Here is a 17,616-nt window from a genome sequence, read left to right on the forward strand (position 1 = left end):
AAAATCTTCTATGAACTCACCATACTCCTAACGGAATACCTTGGGGTGTCTTCTTTCTAAAATGGGGTCATTTGTGGGGTTCCTATACTGAACTGGCATTTTAGGGGCCCTAAACCGTGAGGAGTAGTCTGGAAATCAAATTTCGCAAAATGACCTGTGAAATCCTAAAGGTACTCATTGGACTTTGGGCCCTTTAGCGCAGTTAGGGTGCAAAAAAGTGCCACACATGTGGTATTGCCATACTCGGGAGAAGTAGTACAATGTGTTTTGGGGTGTATTTTTACACATACCCATGCTGGGTGGGAGAAATACCTCTGTAAATGACAATCTTTTGATTTTTTTTACACACAATTGTCCATTTACAGAGTTATTTCTCCCACCCAGCATGGGTATGTGTAAAAATACACCCCAAAACACATTGTACTACTTCTCCCGAGTACGGCGATACCACATGTGTGGCACTTTTTTGCACCCTAACTGCGCTAAAGGGCCCAAAGTCCAATGAGTACCTTTAGGATTTCACAGGTCATTTTGCGGAATTTGATTTCCAGACTACTCCTCACGGTTTAGGGCCCCTAAAATGCCAGGGCAGTATAGGAACCCCACAAATGACCCCATTTTAGAAAGAAGACACCTCAAGGTATTCCGTTAGGAGTATGGTGAGTTCATAGAAGATTTTATTTTTTGTCACAAGTTAGTGGAAAATGACACTTTGTGAAAAAACAATAAAAATCAATTTTCCGCTAACTTTTGACAAAAAATAAAATCTTCTATGAACTCACCATACTCCTAACGGAATACCTTGGGGTGTCTTCTTTCTAAAATGGGGTCATTTGTGGGGTTCCTATACTGCCCTGGCATTTTAGGGGCCCTAAACCGTGAGGAGTAGTCTGGAAATCAAATTCCGCAAAATGACTTGTGAAATCCTAAAGGTACTCATTGGACTTTGGGCCCTTTAGCGCAGTTAGGGTGCAAAAAAGTGCCACACATGTGGTATCGCCGTACTCGGGAGAAGTAGTACAATGTGTTTTGGGGTGTATTTTTACACATACCCATGCTGGGTGGGAGAAATAACTCTGTAAATGGACAATTGTGTGTAAAACAAATGAAAAAATTGTCATTTACAGAGATATTTCTCCCACCCAGCATGGGTATGTGTAAAAATACACCCCAAAACACATTCTACTACTTCTCTTGAGTACGGCAATACCACATGTGTGGCACTTTTTTGCAGCCTAACTGCGCTAAGGGGCCCAAAGTCCAATGAGCACCTTTAGGCTTTACAGGGGTGCTTACAAATTAGCACCCCCCAAAATGCGAGGACAGTAAACACACCCCACAAATGACCCCATTTTGGAAAGTAGACACTTCAAGGTATTCAGAGAGGGGCATGGTGAGTCCGTGGCAGATTTCATTTTTTTTTGTCGCAAGTTACAAGAAATGGATTCTTTTTTTTTTCTTTTTTTTTGTCACAAAGTGTCATTTTCCGCTTACTTGTGACAAAAAATAATATCTTCTATGAACTCACTATGCCTCTCAGTGAATACTTTGGGATGTCTTCTTTCCAAAATGGGGTCATTTGGGGGGTATTTATACTATCCTGGAATTCTAGCCCCTCATGAAACATGACAGGGGGTCAGAAAAGTCATAGATGCTTGAAAATGGCAAAATTCACTTTTTGCACCATAGTTTGTAAACGCTATAACTTTTACCCAAACCAATAAATATACACTGAATGTTTTTTTTTTTATCAAAAACATGTTTGTCCACATTTTTCGCGCTGCATGTATACAGAAATTTTACTTTATTTGAAAATTGTCAGCACAGAAAGTTAAAAAAATCATTTTTTTGCCAAAATTCATGTCTTTTTTGATGAATATAATAAAAAGTAAAAATCGCAGGAGCAATCAAATAGCACCAAAAGAAAGCTTTATTAGTGACAAGAAAAGGAGCCAAAATTCATTTAGGTGGTAGGTTGTATGAGCGAGCAATAAACCGTGAAAGCTGCAGTGGTCTGAATGGAAAAAAAGTGGCCGGTCCTTAAGGGGTAGAAAGACTGTGGTCCTCAAGTGGTTAAGGGGATCGGTGGGAATAAGAGGAAAACATTTTTTTTTAAAAAGCCCTTATAGTTTTTGAGAAAATCGATTTTTAAGTTTCAAGGGCAAAAATGTCTTTTAAATGCGGAAAATGTCAGTTTTTTTTGCACAGGTAACAATAGTGTTTTATTTTCATAGATTCCCCCAAGTGGGAAGAGTTTTACTTACTTCGTTCTGAGTGTGGGAAATATTAAAAAAAAACGACGTGGGGTCCCCTCTCCCAGACCTCTTTAACCCCTTGTCCCCCATGCAGACTGGGATAGCCAGAATGCGGAGCACCGGCCGCGTGGGGCTCCGCACCCTGACTATACCAGCCCGCATGGTCCATGGATTGGGGGGTCTTGGAAGGGGAGGGGCAGCCAAGCTTTCCCCTCCCCCTCCGAGCCCTTGTCCAATCCAAGGACAAGGGGCTCTTCTCCACCTCCGATGGGCGGTGGAGGTGGAGGCCGCAATTTCCTGGGGGGGGGGGGGGTTCATGGTGGCATCTGGGAGTCCCCTTTAAAAAGGGGTCCCCCAGATGCCCACCCCCCCTCCCAGGAGAAATGAGTATAGGGGTACAGTACCCCTTACCCATTTCCTTTAAGAGTTAAAAGTAAATAAACACACAAACACTTAGAAAAAGTATTTTAATTGAACAAAAAACATAACCACGAAAAAAGTCCTTTAATATTCTTAATTAACCATTAATACTTACCTGTCCCTTTAAAAGCCAGTTCCCACGCAATATCCTCGGAAATATACTAATCAGTTACAATGTAACAAAGTTGTTACAATGTAACAACTTTGTTACTTTGTAACTCCACCGCACCCGACGTCACTCGCCGCTCACCCGCCGGCCGCCGCATACACTAACGCTAAGTCCCCGCCGGCTCCTGCCGTCCACTCCGCCCACACCTGTCACCCATATACATGCTGGCACCCATGGGTGCCAGCATGTATATAGGTGACATGTGGGAGAGGCGGGGAGGGCAGCGAGAGCCGGCGGGACTTAGCGTCTTGAACGGACCACAGAGCTCTGAGCTATATAGCTCAGAGCTCTCTAAAGCATCTTTGTATTTGGGCTCCAAGGAGCCCCATTGGTCCTTAGCAGACCAATGGGGTTCCTTCAAATCAGAAGGAACCCCATTGGTCTGCTAAGGACCAATGGGGCTCCTTGGAGCCCAAATACAAAGATGCTTTAGACAGCTCTGAGCTATATAGCTCAGAGCTCTGTGTTCCGTGCAGGACTCTAAGTCCCGCCGGCTCTCGCTGCCCTCCCCGCCTCTCCCACATGTCACCTATATACATGCTGGCACCCATGGGTGCCAGCATGTATATGGGTGACAGGTGTGGGCGGAGTGGACGGCGGGAGCCGGCGGGGACTTAGCGTTAGTGTATGCGGCGGGTGAGCGGCGAGTGACGTCGGGTGCGGTGGAGTTACAAAGTAACAAAGTTGTTACATTGTAACAACTTTGTTACATTGTAACTGATTAGTATATTTCCGAGGATATTGCGTGGGAACTGGCTTTTAAAGGGACAGGTAAGTATTAATGGTTAATTAAGAATATTAAAGGACTTTTTTCGTGGTTATGTTTTTTGTTCAATTAAAATACTTTTTCTATGTGTTTGTGTGTTTATTTACTTCTAACTCTTAAAGGAAATGGGTAAGGGGTACAAGTACCTCTATACTCATTTCTCCTGGGAGGGGGGGTGGGCATCTGGGGGACCCCTTTTTAAAGGGGACTCCCAGATGCCACCATGAACCCCCCCCAGGAAATCGCGGCCTCCACCTCCACCGTCCATCGGAGGTGGAGAAGAGCCCCTTGTCCTTGGATTGGACAAGGGCTCGGAGGGGGAGGGGAAAGCTTGGCTGCCCCTCCCCTTCCGAGACCCCCCAATCCATGGACCATGCGAGCTGGTATAGTCAGGGTGCGGAGCCCCACGCGGCCGGTGCTCCGCATTCTGGCTATCCCAGTCTGCATGGGGGACAAAGGGTTAAAGAGGTCTGGGAGGGGGGACCCCACGTCGTTTTTTTTTAATATTTCCCACACTCAGAACGAAGTAAGTAAAACTCTTCCCACTTGGGGGAATCTATGAAAATAAAACACTATTGTTACCTGTGCAAAAAAACCTGACATTTTCCGCATTTAAAAGACATTTTTGCCCTTGAAACTTAAAAATCGATTTTCTCAAAAACTATAAGGTCTTTTTGAAAAAAAAAATGTTTCCTCTTATTCCCACTGATCCCCTTAATATACCCTGTGAATTTGGTGTTCCTAAATTTTAAGCAGGCTTTGCTATTAACCGTTAAAGTCGGCGGGTTTTTAAATGTATATATTTTTCCTTTGAAACTTTAACATCGATTTTCTCAAAAACTATAAGGTCTTTTTGAAAAAAAAGAATTTTCCTCTTATTCCTTCTGATCTCCTTAATGTATTCTCCAAATTTGAGGCTCTAAGCAATTAAGGGGGCTTTGCTATTAACCCTTAAAGTCGTCGGCTACCTAACATTGATCCATGCGTCAACTTTTCCGCTTGGCAGCATGACCTTACGCATTAATTGCTAGTAGGAATTTACGCGTAAGCCAATAACGTAACAACCTGAATTACGGTATTCTTACGTGTAATTGCGTAAGGGCTATGCGTAATTACAGACATGTACCGTAAATGAATGTCTACGCCGTAAGTGTAATTCCGTAATGCGTAATAGCGTAAAATTACGCGTAATGATCCGTAAGCGTAGTTTTTTCAATTACGCCCAGCACTGGTATAGATATATATTAACTTATGTATTTTTCTACTGAAAAATGTGATTAACGGTCTCAAAACTTTGTTCCCATCACTTAAATTGATATATTTCTTATTTTCAAATCTTAAAATGAATAAAAACTAACAGTGATAAAAGGACCAGTGTGGTCTGCATGAAAAAAAATGATATCTTTTGATCCTGAATTCCTTGTGATATGTATGGTGAGGGGTGTGGCAAGGGCGTGGCTAGAGTTGTGGCAGGGGCGTGTCTTAAAGTGTCCCTAATTATCTCAAAATGTTGGGATGTATGCTGTTAATGGTTAATTTAACTTACTGATTTATTTTGCTAAATGCAGGCTTAAGGGCCCGTTCAGACTGCACGCGTTTCCAGCCGCGTTTTGGAAACGCGTGCAGGAGGCCGACACGCACGACATCAGACAGTGCATAGAGTGCACTGTCTGATCTTCACACTGCATGCGTTCCGGACCTGTGCGGTCCGGGAACACATGCTGGACGCAGATTTTGCTAAAACGCGCGGCTGTCCCATTCACTTTACAGTGATGGGATCAGCTACGCAACGCACACAAACGCAAATGGCGTGCGTTCGCATGCGTTGCGTTCCGCATGCGTGGCCGTCCGCGTTTGTGATGTGAACGGGGCCTTATATAAAAAATAAACATTTATGCAGAAATAGTAATAAAAGTCCAAACAGTTGTCTGCAGAAGGGGTATACATTTTATGAACTCTTATGAAGCTAATCTTTGTACTGTTTATGTGTGATTATTTTTTTCCATCCATAAACGCATTATATGTTGCAGCGGCTTTAAGTAGTCCTGCTGATAAATACTTAGTCTGCATATTTTCCTGTTGATTGAAAGTGTAATATATGCTTATGGAATATTCCACATATTTGCGTACAATGACCTGTGTTCTCCCCCTTGTGATTCCAGCGTTGCAAGGACAGAGTGAACGCCTTGGCCATCTCTGTGATGAACATGTGGCCGGGAGTGAGGCTGCGGGTGACAGAAGGCTGGGATGAGGATGGACACCACTCCCATGATTCCCTGCACTATGAGGGACGCGCACTTGACATCACCACTTCAGACCGAGACAAAAACAAGTATGGTATGCTGGCCCGTCTGGCGGTTGAAGCTGGCTTTGACTGGGTGTACTATGAATCTAAAGCGCACATCCATGTTTCAGTGAAAGCAGGTACAGTTATTGGAGCTTACTATCTTCTTATAATTTATGTGTATTTTTGTAGGTTCTGACAAGATTTTCCATAGTGCTTTCCAATGAGCATTCAATAATTCATGTCACTAACAGTCCCTCACAGACGCTCACAATCTAGTCTCCCTGACAGTATATTTGTGGGATCTAGAAGGCAACCAAAGAATCTGGACAAAACCCAAACAAAGATGGGAAAAACATAAAGTATAAGCTCCATGCTGACAGAGGTACTTTGTATGCACTCCAATGCATCATAAATTGCAATATGCCTGATAAAACAAGTTTGACTCACAAATGTGTTGAATGTGTGAATTAAGTGACTTATTATATTATTATTATTATTATTGTGTATTTATATAACCCTAACATCTTTCTCAGTACTTTTACATCGTGCATGTTGTCATGTCACTGATCTTTACTTTCACCTCTATATTGTTTTAAAGCGGGATTGTCACCATAAAAATCAAATTTCAACAGCAACTGGTCTGAGTGTATTAAGTGATAAAGATGCTAATCCTGCATTCAAAACTTTCAAAACTGTTTCTGCTGTTATGGTTTGGAGTTATCACATACCTTAGGAGCACTGGCCCTTTAATAGCCATTGCTATTCAGTTGCATGCTGGGGGTCCTTTTTATCTATAATATATCCCCCCTCTTCCCTTTATTTCCCTGCTTAGCTGCCTAGCTGAAACATGACCCTCTGCTCACTTGTGTTTAAAAACAAGGCTGAGGTAACTCAGCGATTGGAGGAGAAAAGAAAAAAAACATAAGGGAAGAAATTACATCAGTATTTAGCCTCAAACTGTGGACAAAAGACATGGTTCCCACCAGGAACAGAATTTTCTTAATTTACTATATAAAATTCACTGAAATCAAAACGTGGACAGTACAATACATGTGTTATGTAAGTAGATCAAGTATTTATCTACTTATATATGTGTCTTTTCCCCCTGGCGTAGTATGGCTGATCCTACTGCTTTAAAGCAAGCCTAAAGTGAAAATCAACTCATCCAGTGTCTTCCCTGATCTTCATAGACCCCTCTGCTACTGGCAAGGACCCTTTTGTTCTTCTAAGCCATGCGCTACTCCATATATCAGTCCGGCTGTGGCCCTACTCTTACACCTCCCTCTACCTATTGCCTAACCCCTCCGGTGCTGCCTAACCTTACCTAACCTTATCTACCCTCCAGTGCCTAAACTTAACCCAAACTCCCTGGTGCCTAACCATAAGACACCCCCCCTCATGCTGCCTAACCTTAACCAAACCCTGGTGCCTAACCTTAACTCACCTCTTGGTGTCTGACCTTAACCCCCCTGGTTCCTAAGCTTAACCCCTAATGAACCCCCTACTCCTAACACTAAAACCACCCCTAATCTTGATATGTTCACCACCATAGGCAGCAATAGTGAAAGCGGCAATTAACTATAATTATTGCACCCAATAAATTGTGGGCGCTGGATACCCGCTATTTTATCCAGTGCCATGATTGTTGTTCATTGCTGAAAATTGTGGTTTTTGGCGCTGCCATTTTTACTGGTGCTTCTCCTGCTTAATTTTTACCTGCTTTGCCATTTACTTCCTCGTCTATAATCTCTAGTGTTCTCTAATAATGAATATGTGCATGCAGAGGAACACCAAGCTTGTTTGGGTCTCTGTCACATGATAACATTTACCTGTGTGTAGTCAGCTGTGATTGTCCCACTGATGAGAGAAAGTTACAACCCTCTCTGATACAGCAATAAAAGCATTCTTTAGAGGCAACGAATGAACCACTGTTAGATTTTATAATCCAGCGGTTATAGCCTCTCACATACCAGTAATGGTTTCACACTCCACGCCTATTGTTTCTGCCCACTCTGACTCCCACCATTGTGTTCTCAGGTCTTGTACCTTGATTCTCAGCATTGTTTGCTTGTTACCATCTATCTTCCCAGGATCACACTACATTCCTGTCAGTAATGTACTCAGCCATGGGGAATGTGGTGAGGGAGACAAAATATATCTCTGACTGTATAATATGCTGAGAGCAATACTGTTATATTATTTGTACCTGTTACTAGAAATACTACAAATCATACTTCACTTGTCTCAAGACAGTTCAATACAATTTTGCTTCCAAATTTCTGCTTCCTGTTACACCCCCATATAGAGATGAGCGAGAATGCGTCTGGGAGTCTATAAGTGCCCATATAAATATTATTTATAGCAGGAAATTTGGGCACCTGATAAATAATTCCGGCAACCAGCTATTTATCGGGCTCCAAATTTCCTGCTATAAACAATGTGTGCATGGCGCCCAATATTTTTTTTTCTAATAATATTTAGTGGTTTCTGCTATAAATGATATTTGGGGGGAGGTTTGTGGCTTAGGGGCAGGAGGCGGTTACGTTGTGGCGTCCGTGGGGGGGGATTTAAGGTTACAAATTCCAATACCCAAAGATTAAAGATTGCGCTCCACAACACAGTTATTAATGAAAAACAGATATTTCACCAGTTCTTTTTAGATAGGGGATGCGCTGGCTTCTAAAGAACACATATATTCTCCAATTCCAATCCAATTAACCAGCTGAGCGGTCTGGACGAGCTCAGCTCGTCCATCACCGCCGGAGGCTGCCGCTCAGGCCCTGCTGGGCCGATTTTCATCAAATAAAAAGCAGCACACGCAGCCGGCACTTTGCCAGCCGCGTGTGCTGCCTGATCGCCGGAACAAAAAGTTCCGGCCAGCGCTAAGGGCTGGATCGGAGGCGGCTGACGTCAGGACGTCGGCTGACGTCCATGACGTCACTCCGCTCGTCGCCATGGCGACGAGGTAAGCGAAAAACGGAAGGCTGCTCATTGCGGCCTTCCATGTTACTTCTGGCAGCCGGAGGCGATCAGAAGAACGCATCCGGAGCGCCCTCTAGTGGGCTTTCATGCAGCCAACTTTCAGTTGGCTGGATGAAATAGTTTTTTTTTAATTGAAAAAAAACCCTCCCGCAGCCGCCCTGGCGATCTTAATAGAATGCCAGGGTGGTTAATGCCGCAATCACAATCCAAATATCCTGCTTTCCACAGACAAGAGGCATAGGATTTCCCTGTAGAGACAGACTTTACATAGCGCAATACTGCTTCAAATTAAAACACCCTGTGACCACTCCAGGACCGATGTGTTAAGCCTCCACCAGGAACACTTGATATTTTGGGGTACTACGCCCCCGTAGTGGGTTTCACTCACAGTGTCACCTCTTGATCTATATGCACATCAGCCCTCCAATCACCTGGACACAATCTCCTTCAAACCAAAAAACCTTTAAGAGATACAAAGCGAGACAGGGAAATCCTATACCTCTTGTCTGTGGAAAGCAGGATATTTGGATTGTGATTGAAGCTTTAATTGGATTGGAATTGGGATTTAAGGTTAGGTGTGTGGTTAAGGTTACGTACTGGCAGGGGGAATGGTTAGGATTAGGCATAGGTAGAGGGAGGGTTCTTTGTGAGAATAGGGTTATGTTTAGCTGTAGTAAAATACTGGTATAATTTACTGCCCCTGTATTTTACTTTCCTAATTTGCACTTCTTAATAGTAGAATATCAGTAAAATTTACAGCTGTTCTACTCGCCGATATTTCAGGCACTATTCCGATATTCACAGGCACTCTTTTTACATTTACGCATAATTATGGTTGGCAGAAATGACTGTATTTGATTATGTTTCAGATGGCCTTTCCCTGTACACAAATGCTGATCAGCAAGTTCTGCTGTATGTTTCTGCTATACACAAGCACTATCCTCTACTGGCCATTTCATGGACCTTACTGACTTGCACATGTCTGCTTCAGAATTGCTTGAATCAAAATAATGAAATCTATTGTAGGAGCATTGGCTGTATGTGCAGCCAGACGCCAGGCTTTGTGTCTTCTTCAGGCTAGGAATAGGATGGAGTTTTTAATGCCGCTATATACTGTTGCTGTCACAGAACACCAGGAGGGTCTGCTGATACTTTTAACCTTATCTTTTATGTTGTTATTATACAGCAAGAGTGTATCAGAGATGCGGGTGTTTGGTGCCATCATGGGGGGCAATGTACATTGATTCCCCTTTACTGCTACTGGCGGCATGTGCTTTTAGTTTGCTGTGTTCCACATGGGTGTGTTTGCAGTTTTATTTGTGCCACTTTCTCCTTGCAAGGTACAAAAATCCTTGTGGATGGACTCCATACCGGTAGTGGATTTGGCACGGCTACAATTTTAGACTGCGAACTGTTTTATATCTGGCGAAGCTCTTGCAGGCAGTAGTTGTAGAGTGCATCCCATGGGATGCATTTTTGTACTGTGTATGAGATTATTGGCATGTTGACTGCATGCAAACCCATTGTTCTTTACACTACTGTTATATAAAGTACCCCTGAACTGGGGTTAAATCTGTCAAATAAAGCCTATGGTGGGCTAGATTAAGATGGTAGAATTGGCCTAGCATTTCTCGTTGCCACCTGGGTCCCTCCGTTCTCGGTCTCCCCTTGTTTTCATATTCAACGGAATCCTCCAGTTGAATACAAAAACCAGGAAGCCCCCCTCCTAGCAGTAGCTGGTGAATTGAAACTGCACGGGCGCAAATTTTGATTCACGCAAGCACAGAAAAAGAAAGCACTTGTTCACAAGCACTTTGTTTCACTGCTCAGATTCAGCTTGAAACTCGCACCTCCGCACTTCACAATAGCTTTGCATCTTTTGGAAGAACTTCCGGGTAGTGTGGGGGCAACAGGGGACAGGGAACGGGGGAACCCCAACAGCAACAAGCAGAGCCAGGCCACTTTTGCAAAGGTTATCTAGCTTACCATGGGCTGTATTTGACAGATTTTACCCCGGGTTCAGCAATAATCTGAGACATTGATTCTCTATACTATCTTATTAAATAAGCCTAGTTTGTTTAAAAGCTATTCCTGAGTTTAAAGTTGGATGTAGGATTCCTCTCTGAAATTGACCGTTATTCAATTTCCAAAATTCTCTGTATTTTGTTCCAAAATGTTTTTCTTTTCAAGTCCTTGCACTTGTAATGCACCCAACCCATTTGTTGTTTTTTTTTCTCTTATCTTTCAGACAATTCCCTAGCTGTCCGTTCTGGTGGCTGTTTTCCGGGCACAGCCATGGTAAACCTTATAAGTGGGCAACGAAAGCCTCTGTCAGAACTGGAGCTAGGTGATAAGATCCTTACCACAGATGAAGATGGACATTTGACATCAACAGAGCTGCTGTTGTTTTTGCACAAAGATCTGGACCAAGCAGCCACCTTTATAGTCATTGAAGCGGAAGGACACCCATATAGCCTTTGGCTTACTCCAAACCATCTGATCTTTGCCACCAGAGACCCACTGGCAGGGTTCTTGCCAATTTATGCCCATCGCGTTCAGGTGGGGGACTTTGTTCAAATTTATATCAATGGCACTCAGCTGCTACCATCTAAAGTTGTGAATGTGTCCATACAGCAAGAGACAGGGATTTATGCTCCATTGACTGCCCATGGCACACTGTTGGTAGATGGTATTTTGACATCTTGCTATGCAACCATCGAATGGCACGAATGGGCACATAGATCATTTGCTCCAATAAGGCTGCTTCACAGCATACTCTCTGTACTACCAGAATTTATAGGAAATGATGGGATTCACTGGTACTGCCACTTCCTCTATTTTCTGGCTAAGAAAGTCCTTGGGTGGGAAATGCCTTGATTGATGCCATATATGAGGATGGATTAACTTGGAATTGCTGCTGAAATGTGGTCTCACAGGCCTCCAATCTCCTGCACTACCAGTCTGCTGAATGCAACCAACCAAACAACCAACCAACCAACTCACAGATCACCAATCAGGGCCTTGAGGGAACTTGATTCCCCCGAGAGTGAGAAGCTGATGACTGATGTTAATTGTATTAAGATGGACTGTGAATGTGTCAGAAGATGATTTGTGCTGTTAATTGCTTAAAAGGTAACTGCTAACTTTACTGTAGTTACAGCGGGTAGATGTTCATCCACTAAATGAAGGGCACCTCTGGTTTTCAGTTACATCTTGAGTATGCCTATTTGTCATGTCACTTGTAGCTCCTTTGTTTTATAAAACGTGGTGCAGCCTTGTGGACAGCCCAGGGCAGAATTCACTGGTGAGCAAGGCCAGGTTTACCATAAGGCACTGTAAGCATGTGACTATAGGTGCCCGATGATGGAAAGGCAGCTTACGCCCCTTCCAAAGTGCCTTCCTCCTACCTTACCTATGCAGAATCTGGAGCAAAGCATCCACTGACGAGATCTTCCTTCAGTCAAGGGCACCTCCAGCTACTTAATACTGAGGTTCCTCTAGCTACCTAATACTTGGGGGCACCTCTAGCTACCTAATATTGATGGTGCCTCTGGCTAGTGGCTACCTAATACTAAGGGGCACCAATAGCTATCTATGACAGCCAAGGGAAGTAAGAGAGAAGTGACAGTTGGAATAGCCAGCCCACTTGTGGTGCAGCTTGGTGGGGATTTGTAGGTTCATGGAGGTCGAAGTCTAAGGTGCCAGCACTGCCAGGACATCTGTGCCTATAGGTTCCAGGGAGGTAAATCTGGGCCTGCTGGTGAGTACATGTCATCTATTGATTATATGGTAGAATAAATGTTCTTGTGACTACATAGCAGTGCAAGCAATTTCATATTAGCGAGTGACATATGTTCTAACACCAAGGAGGCATTCATGATTTAGGATCATCTACACTAGATGTCTCCTAGCTTTTGTGACAGTAGACATGCACATAAATAACAAATATCAATAGACAAAAGCTGGTTCTCATACAGCAGATGAGACTGAATGTTAAATAAATATGCACTGACCCCCTTGTCAACAACATATTTTCTTGTGTCTGTCTTGTGTGGACTGTTTTGCACAATTAACCAATTGCTCAACTGAGCACAAGATTGTACACCTATTGTGTGTAGTACCTGGATGTCAAAGTGCTACAGGGAGGAGGAGGAGGAGGAGGCAAAGGTCATTGTGCACTGATTATTTATTTCTACATTTCACTTAACAATAATGATCTTTGAACACCCGTCCTCTGGAGATCTATCAGAGAACGCAGAGTCTCCTTCTGCTTGGGTGCTTAAAGCAAATCTGAAGCAAAAATAAACTTATGAGACAATTAATTGTATGTGTAGTACAGCTAAGTAATAGAAGATTAGTAGCAAAGAAAAGAGTCTCATATTGTTTTCCAGTACAGGAAGAGTTTTAAAAAAAAACTTCAGCTGTTATCTATGCAAAAGAGCTTCTCTGAGTTTTTTGACCCACTGGGTCGAATACAGTCCTGTTTCTGTTTCTGAAGCACTTAAACTGCCAAGCAACAAGAGACATCTTGAGATAAGATTTAACTGCAGGAAAGTTCAAGGGGTCAATATTTCTACTTTGTTTTATAGCTTAACCACTTGCCGACCGCACGCTTATACCGTGCGTCGGCAAAGTGGCAGCTGCAGGACCAGCGACGCAGTATTGCGTCGCCAGCTGCAGCCTAATTAATCAGGAAGCAGCCGCTCGTACGAGCGGCTGCTTCCTGTCAATTCACGGCGGGGGGCTCCGTGAATAGCCTGCGGGCCGCCGATGGCGGCTCGCAGGCTAAATGTAAACACAAGCGGAAATAATCCGCTTTGTTTACATTTGTACGGCGCTAGCGCCGTAAGGCAGATCGGCGATCCCCGGCCAATCAGCGGCCGGGGATCGCCGCCATGTGACAGGGGACGTCCTGTCACTGGCTGCACAGGACGGATAGCGTCCTGTGCAGCCCAGATCTCCCGGGGGTGGCAGGTAGGAGAGGGAGGGGGAGGATTTCGCCGCGGAGGGGGGCTTTGAGGTGCCCCCCCCGCAAAATGCCAGCCAGGAGGAGCGATCAGACCCCCCCTGCACATCATCCCCCTAGTGGGGAAAAAAGGGGGGCGATCTGATCGCTCTGAGTGCCCTTTGATCTGTGCTGGGGGCTGCAGAGCCCACCCAGCACAGATCACCTAAAACAGCGCTGGTCCTTAAGGGGGGGTAAAGGGTGAGTCCTCAAGTGGTTAAAAGAAGAGCATTGTTATACAAAAACGCTATAGAACAGAAAATACAAATGTGAGACTATTTTCTTTCTTACTAACGTTCTATTCATTATCCATACTACACATACAATTCATTATATCATACGTTTTTTTTCTGCTTCAAGTTTGCTTTAAATGCAGTACTACTATTTTCTTCATATACTAAAGTACTATGTAAAATGTTTATTTAGGGTGATGTTATAAGTGTGGATCAACTGGCACATGCTGAGTTTGCTGCTCAGAAATTGAATTATAACAAAACAACACCTATGTAATCAAATGCCTTGACGAGTTATTCTAGTGGTACCAATCTCGTCTTCTGCAGTGGTCTTTGTGGGTGGGAGAGAGACCAAGGATATGTTGCCAAGGCACAAGAAGTAATTGCCTGTTATTACCTAGTGGTAACTATTATGCTGGGAATACACAGCTCGATTCTGAGCCATTTAGATGGCTCGATAGATAATTTCCGACATGTCCGATCTCCCGCCTGATCGATTCCGTGCTCGATTCTGCATGGAGGACAATGAGAAAAGATAAGAGAATTGAGGGGAAGGTAAGAGAATCGAGTGCGGAATCGAGCGGCAAAATGGAGCCGTGTATGCCCAGCATTAGGCTAGGATCACAGTGGGACGTTGCAGTGCATCTTTTTAAGCGGACAACTTAAAGGATATCCGAGGCAATTAATAAAATGTAGCTTTACTTACCCGGGGCTTCTACCAGCCCCTAGAGGTCATGTATGTCCCTCACCGCAGCTCCAGTCTTCTCCCAGGTCCCGATGGCAGTCTCTGAAGTGTCGCTAACTCCGGATGGGTCGCCGTATTCTGTGCATGTGCAGTTGTGCGCCCACATCACTGGGAGCGTACGGCACCTGCGCAGTACTACTGTGCAGGCTCAGCATGCTCCCGATGACATGTGGGCGCATGCGCAAAATACGCCGACTCGTTGGGATTCAGTGATACTTCAGAGGCTGCCATCGGGACCTCGGTGAAGACAGAGCTGCGGCGAGGGACACTCTTGACCTCTAGGGGCTGGAAGAAGCCCCAAGTAAGTAAAGCTACATTTTATTAATTGCCTCGGATATCCTTTATGGCAGAAGGTCACACTGCAATAGTAAGTCTATGGATCGTCCACAGTGCATGCAGTGCGTTGGGATTCAAGCATTGCGTTACTGCATAATGCGTGCAATAATAGGGATTTAAGTTTCTTCTTCAGGCATGTTTCAGAGCTGGATCAGAACCAGAGCACCGGACCACACGCAAGTACTATGCTATCTCAGTCTTTTCATAAAGGACACCACAAACCATCTGCACCACTTATATAATGGAGTTGGTAAAAGCTGAACGTTTGTCTTCCCCGAAGATTTGTTTTCTGTCTAATGAGTCTTGAAATGGTCAAACAACATTGAAAGTTCAAAGTTTATATTTGTAGACAAAGCAATGAAGCACCAGTAAAAGCCCATACTCACTTGTACCTTGGGCTGCTCAAAATGATTGTTCAAGAATCAAGAGTATTTCTGGAGCCTTTTCCAAGTGTGTACAGGTGTCCCCAACATCCATTCAGAACATCAGACATGCTGGAAGGTTATGTGCAATGGCTATTATTCGCCTGTCCTCTCCACAGAGAAGAAAACATTGGCCAGCCAGAAGCTGAACAGTATATTTATGGTGATCACTAAAACGTTTACTTGAAATGACCTGAAAAGATGCTTTAGGCACCAAAGGATTGCAGTGTAAGAAGAGGAGATGAATCCTGATGGCCGCTTTGCTCCGTAGGAGCTTCTATTTGCCGGGGAAGAAGCTCTTTGCCTCGGCCATCAGGCATAGGTCAGCTTCAACAGCAGTTCAGAGTCCAGACCATGCTGCAGCTTCAGCACGAGAGCATGTGGTAATACAGCAGAAGCAGGCTCCCTGCGTGGTAGTACTGGTGTCTCACCTTTTTTGAACATACAAAAGGATTGGAGTGTATATGAGACGTTGGTAAGACTACAGGTGTCTCAGCAGTAAACCTGGGTAGTGATAGAGCTGACTATTGTACGATGTCTTATTGTGCCACCAGGAACTGCCATATTCTTATCACTGATTTGCCCATTAGCTGTTAACAGTAGAGATAGGGATTCCCAAAAAGGTAGGAAATATCTTTATGTGTTGAGAATTAGCGTTCTCGTCAGGGCCAGATATCTGGAAAGGCCACATAGGCCCTGGCCTTGGGTGGCTGCTGTCCAAGGGAACAGCTGGAGATGGAAGAGGGGTTGCTGCAAATAGAATAGAGAGGCTGGAAATGGGGAGCAAAACATGGAAGAGAGGAGCTGATGCCCAGGGGAGCTGTACATGCAAGAGGGGCTTCTGTAGATGGATGTTAGCACATGGAATTGGGGGCTGCATATAGAATGGGAGGGGAGTAACAAAAAAGGGTTCCTACGTGCAGAAAAACCTTAAATATGGCCTTGGATGTTGGTAATAGCACCAGCAGATCCTTGCATGACCTGATCATCATGCATTCATGTAGGCAATGCTCAGAATAAGTACATTGTCCACAGACATTTAGCTTTGTTTGGCCACTATAATGAGGTTCTGTTCTTTCTAGCATTCATAGATGCTAGATTCTATCTTCGCAATGATCAGTTTAAAGGTATGAGGCAATATTATAGAAATTCACTTCTGTGATAAGTTTAGACTGAGATTCATTATCTATCTCTTCATTTAGGGTGGCACCTTCTTCCAGAAGACAGCTTAATAAAAGCCGCAGTACAATACACACAGTCTGCATTTGATCTCACTTTAGTTGAGTGGCTATTCCTTCTGCTCTGTGCAGGTTCTCAGATCATGGTAATGTCCAAAATATTTGAATCAGCAGGATACCATTTATTGGCTAACTTAAAAATATATATGAGCTAACTTTTAGCTTTTGAGCCTTCGTCAGACTCAATCCTGTATGCTTACATGACAGCTAATATACATGCAACATCAAAGGGGATACATGTCATTATGATGCCTTCATTGAAATAAAACAGCAAAAATGGCTTTTGATAGGTTGTTAGGTGATATATTACAAACAGATAAGACCCTTTGTTTACTCAGTGCTCACACAACTGAGACTCTCCCTACTCCTATGGAGTAACTTCTTCATTCTTAATGGACAAAGGTGGCTTTTTTCTGTTTTTTATACATTTAGCATGTATTCTGACAACACAGATAAGATAAGCCATGGAGAACCCCCTCATTCTATGTATAGTAATCACATGATACAGGCCATTAATAACATGTGTGCACAGAGAAAAGGAATGGTTTCATACTGATTACCACTACTGAAAGCAAATACAGAGGTGATCATTACAACTCTGGCATCAATAAAGAGCTAATGCACTGACTGGAGGAGGACCCCACATGGACCCCTCAGTTCCAGGAGCCCTAGTGCTGTCACAACCTCTGCATTTCCTGTTGCTGCTACGTCACTGTCCAGAACCATCGATACACAGTACAGCACACGCATAGCTTACC

General features: G+C 43.9%; 1 protein-coding gene across 1 annotated transcript in view; it reads left to right on the forward strand.

Annotated features, from left to right (window-relative positions):
* Positions 1-12,906, forward strand: part of DHH (desert hedgehog signaling molecule) — a 95,663-nt gene extending 82,757 nt beyond the window's left edge. The window contains exons 2-3 of the mRNA XM_068267677.1: positions 5,773-6,034; positions 11,128-12,906. Coding sequence (XP_068123778.1) covers positions 5,773-6,034; positions 11,128-11,756 — 891 coding nt within the window. The 3' untranslated portion in view covers positions 11,757-12,906. The remainder of the gene's footprint in view (positions 1-5,772; positions 6,035-11,127) is intronic.
* The last annotated feature ends 4,710 nt before the right edge of the window (positions 12,907-17,616 follow it).

This window comes from Hyperolius riggenbachi, chromosome 2, assembly GCF_040937935.1.
Source record: "Hyperolius riggenbachi isolate aHypRig1 chromosome 2, aHypRig1.pri, whole genome shotgun sequence".
Taxonomy (NCBI): domain Eukaryota; kingdom Metazoa; phylum Chordata; class Amphibia; order Anura; family Hyperoliidae; genus Hyperolius; species Hyperolius riggenbachi.